We start from the raw sequence: 2,004 nt of genomic DNA, 5'->3' as shown, positions 1-2,004 counted from the left end.
AATGTATCTACTATGTATTTAGAGAGTTTTCCTTAAGAATAGTGAAAAATCAAGAACAAAACATTGTACATTGTACTTGCATACCTGATGATTCCGTTATGATTGTTGAAATCTAAAAAAATATCTTTTTTTCTATATTATATTTCTTGTCTACTAAATAAACAGAAAAAAACCTTATACAATGAAATGCGTCAAGTCAAGGTTAAGGTCTATGCGCGTACAAAAAAACACACACAATGAGACGCAAGGAAAACCCGCTTCTAAGAAACATATAAAAGGAATCCATGTTTCAGAAATCAAATCATTCACAGGAGTTCCACAGATATCTCATCATCTTTGGAAGCCAACGAAGCGCCGGATAATTCTTATTGTACTTTTTTGAAGTGTTCTCAATAGTTCTCACACAATCAACTCATTACTACTCATCATCATGAAGCAATTTACCGTCTCAGCTCTTTTCCTTACCGCTACTGTCATCTCCAGCGTTTATGGATTTGATCCCGTTACCTTAACCGTTGGAACAACTGCCTACGTCCTCACTGCTGCTCAAACCACTCTCGGAGTAGCTGCTCTCGCTGGTTTGGCAATTGCAAAGGAAAAGCTTATAATTTCTGCCCTTAGGTAAGGCCTGAGTCATTTCAAATATATTTCTTTCCAAATCTCGCATGACAAATCTCTTTTTTAGCAACCGTGGAAAGCGAGACGTAAGTGCTGTTCAAGAAGCCAAGAACGTCGACTTGAACGCCTTTTTCTGGGCTGTTGGACAAGCTGATGTCTCAGACTGCGGAAAACTCCTTGTCTGTGAAGTCATGGCTACCCCTACATCTGAATTGAAAAGAGAAGAAGAGTTGATCGCCAATTTGTTTGACAATGAGGGCAAATTCACTGCTGATTCTGCCACCAATGAATATCAATTTGCTGCCTATGTTGGAACCCTTCAACAACCCCAACTTTGTAAAGAAAGATATGCTACCTGCACTGTCCCATCCAAGGAATTGCTCAAAGTTGTCGAAGCACACACTGGTGCTCAAGTTTAAAACGTGTTCTTAAACGTGACAACCAGAAAATTCTTCACACTTTCACACTTTACCAAAAACCATTCTCTCTTTTACTCACTATTTTTTGTTTGCAGCTAGATTCTTCTTGATGAAGAATTGTTTTCTTTTGTTTGTTATTCTACGGGTTACTGCTATAATGCTTTAAAAATGTATTTTAATTTTTGTCCACAATCAGTTTGGAAGACTTTGTCATTCATAGGATTGAATTATTTACCATGTACTTTTTGTTTTTTTTCTAAAATGAAAAAGTTGTATTTTTTTTGTTTCTTGAACTCCTTGGAAAGACTTATCCACCATTGATCGTTCGTTATGAATTTAATGGTAATTATTTGTTTTCAAGAATATTATCACCCTAATTCAGATTTCAAAAAGTTTTAAAAAAATATGATCTTAAATAGAAAAAAACTCATTTCTAATTTCCATAAAATCACGTCTCATTATTTATTTATAAGAGCTATTTCAGCTGATAAGTAGACTGAAGAATCTCTTGTTTAGGAGATATAGGCTAAATATGCCACATTGACCATATGTTATTGAGCAGATTCTAGAAAAGAATCATTATTAAAAAGATCTATAAATCAACTTGTTTAATAACAAGACAGGGAAAGTATAACTGCTTCTTACCTAGTCAGGGAAATGAATGGACCAGGAATTCAAGATTTTCATACCTATATCCTGCTTCATAAAACAATAACAAAGCACAACTTTTTTTTCCAAACAGTATGGGCTATAAAGCAGGAAGTAACTACTATTTTTCTCTCTCGCAAAAAAAGTGTACAATTATTTGAATAAGATTACAGGTTATGATTCCTTTTTGGGAAATATTCTACTTAATGGCTTACATATATTTGTATTTATAAGATTTTACAGCCACGCAAAATCCATTGTTTGAATATCACTTCAAAATACCCTTCAGACCAGGCCCTTAGTCATTCCATATTAAGTG

At 34.4% G+C, this 2,004-nt stretch overlaps 1 protein-coding gene across 1 annotated transcript; it reads left to right on the top strand.

Annotated features, from left to right (window-relative positions):
* Window positions 1–298: 298 nt before the first annotated feature.
* LOC121127929 (uncharacterized) lies at window positions 299–1,485 on the top strand. The gene is made up of 2 exons (XM_040723516.2): window positions 299–621; window positions 686–1,485. Exons 1-2 carry the CDS (start codon window positions 431–433, stop codon window positions 1,035–1,037), a joined length of 543 nt encoding a protein of 180 aa, XP_040579450.1. The 5' UTR covers window positions 299–430; the 3' UTR covers window positions 1,038–1,485.
* Window positions 1,486–2,004: the final 519 nt, after the last annotated feature.

This window comes from Lepeophtheirus salmonis, chromosome 13 (assembly GCF_016086655.4).
Source record: "Lepeophtheirus salmonis chromosome 13, UVic_Lsal_1.4, whole genome shotgun sequence".
NCBI lineage: Eukaryota > Metazoa > Arthropoda > Copepoda > Siphonostomatoida > Caligidae > Lepeophtheirus > Lepeophtheirus salmonis.
This window is presented reverse-complemented; position numbering and strand designations above follow the sequence as displayed.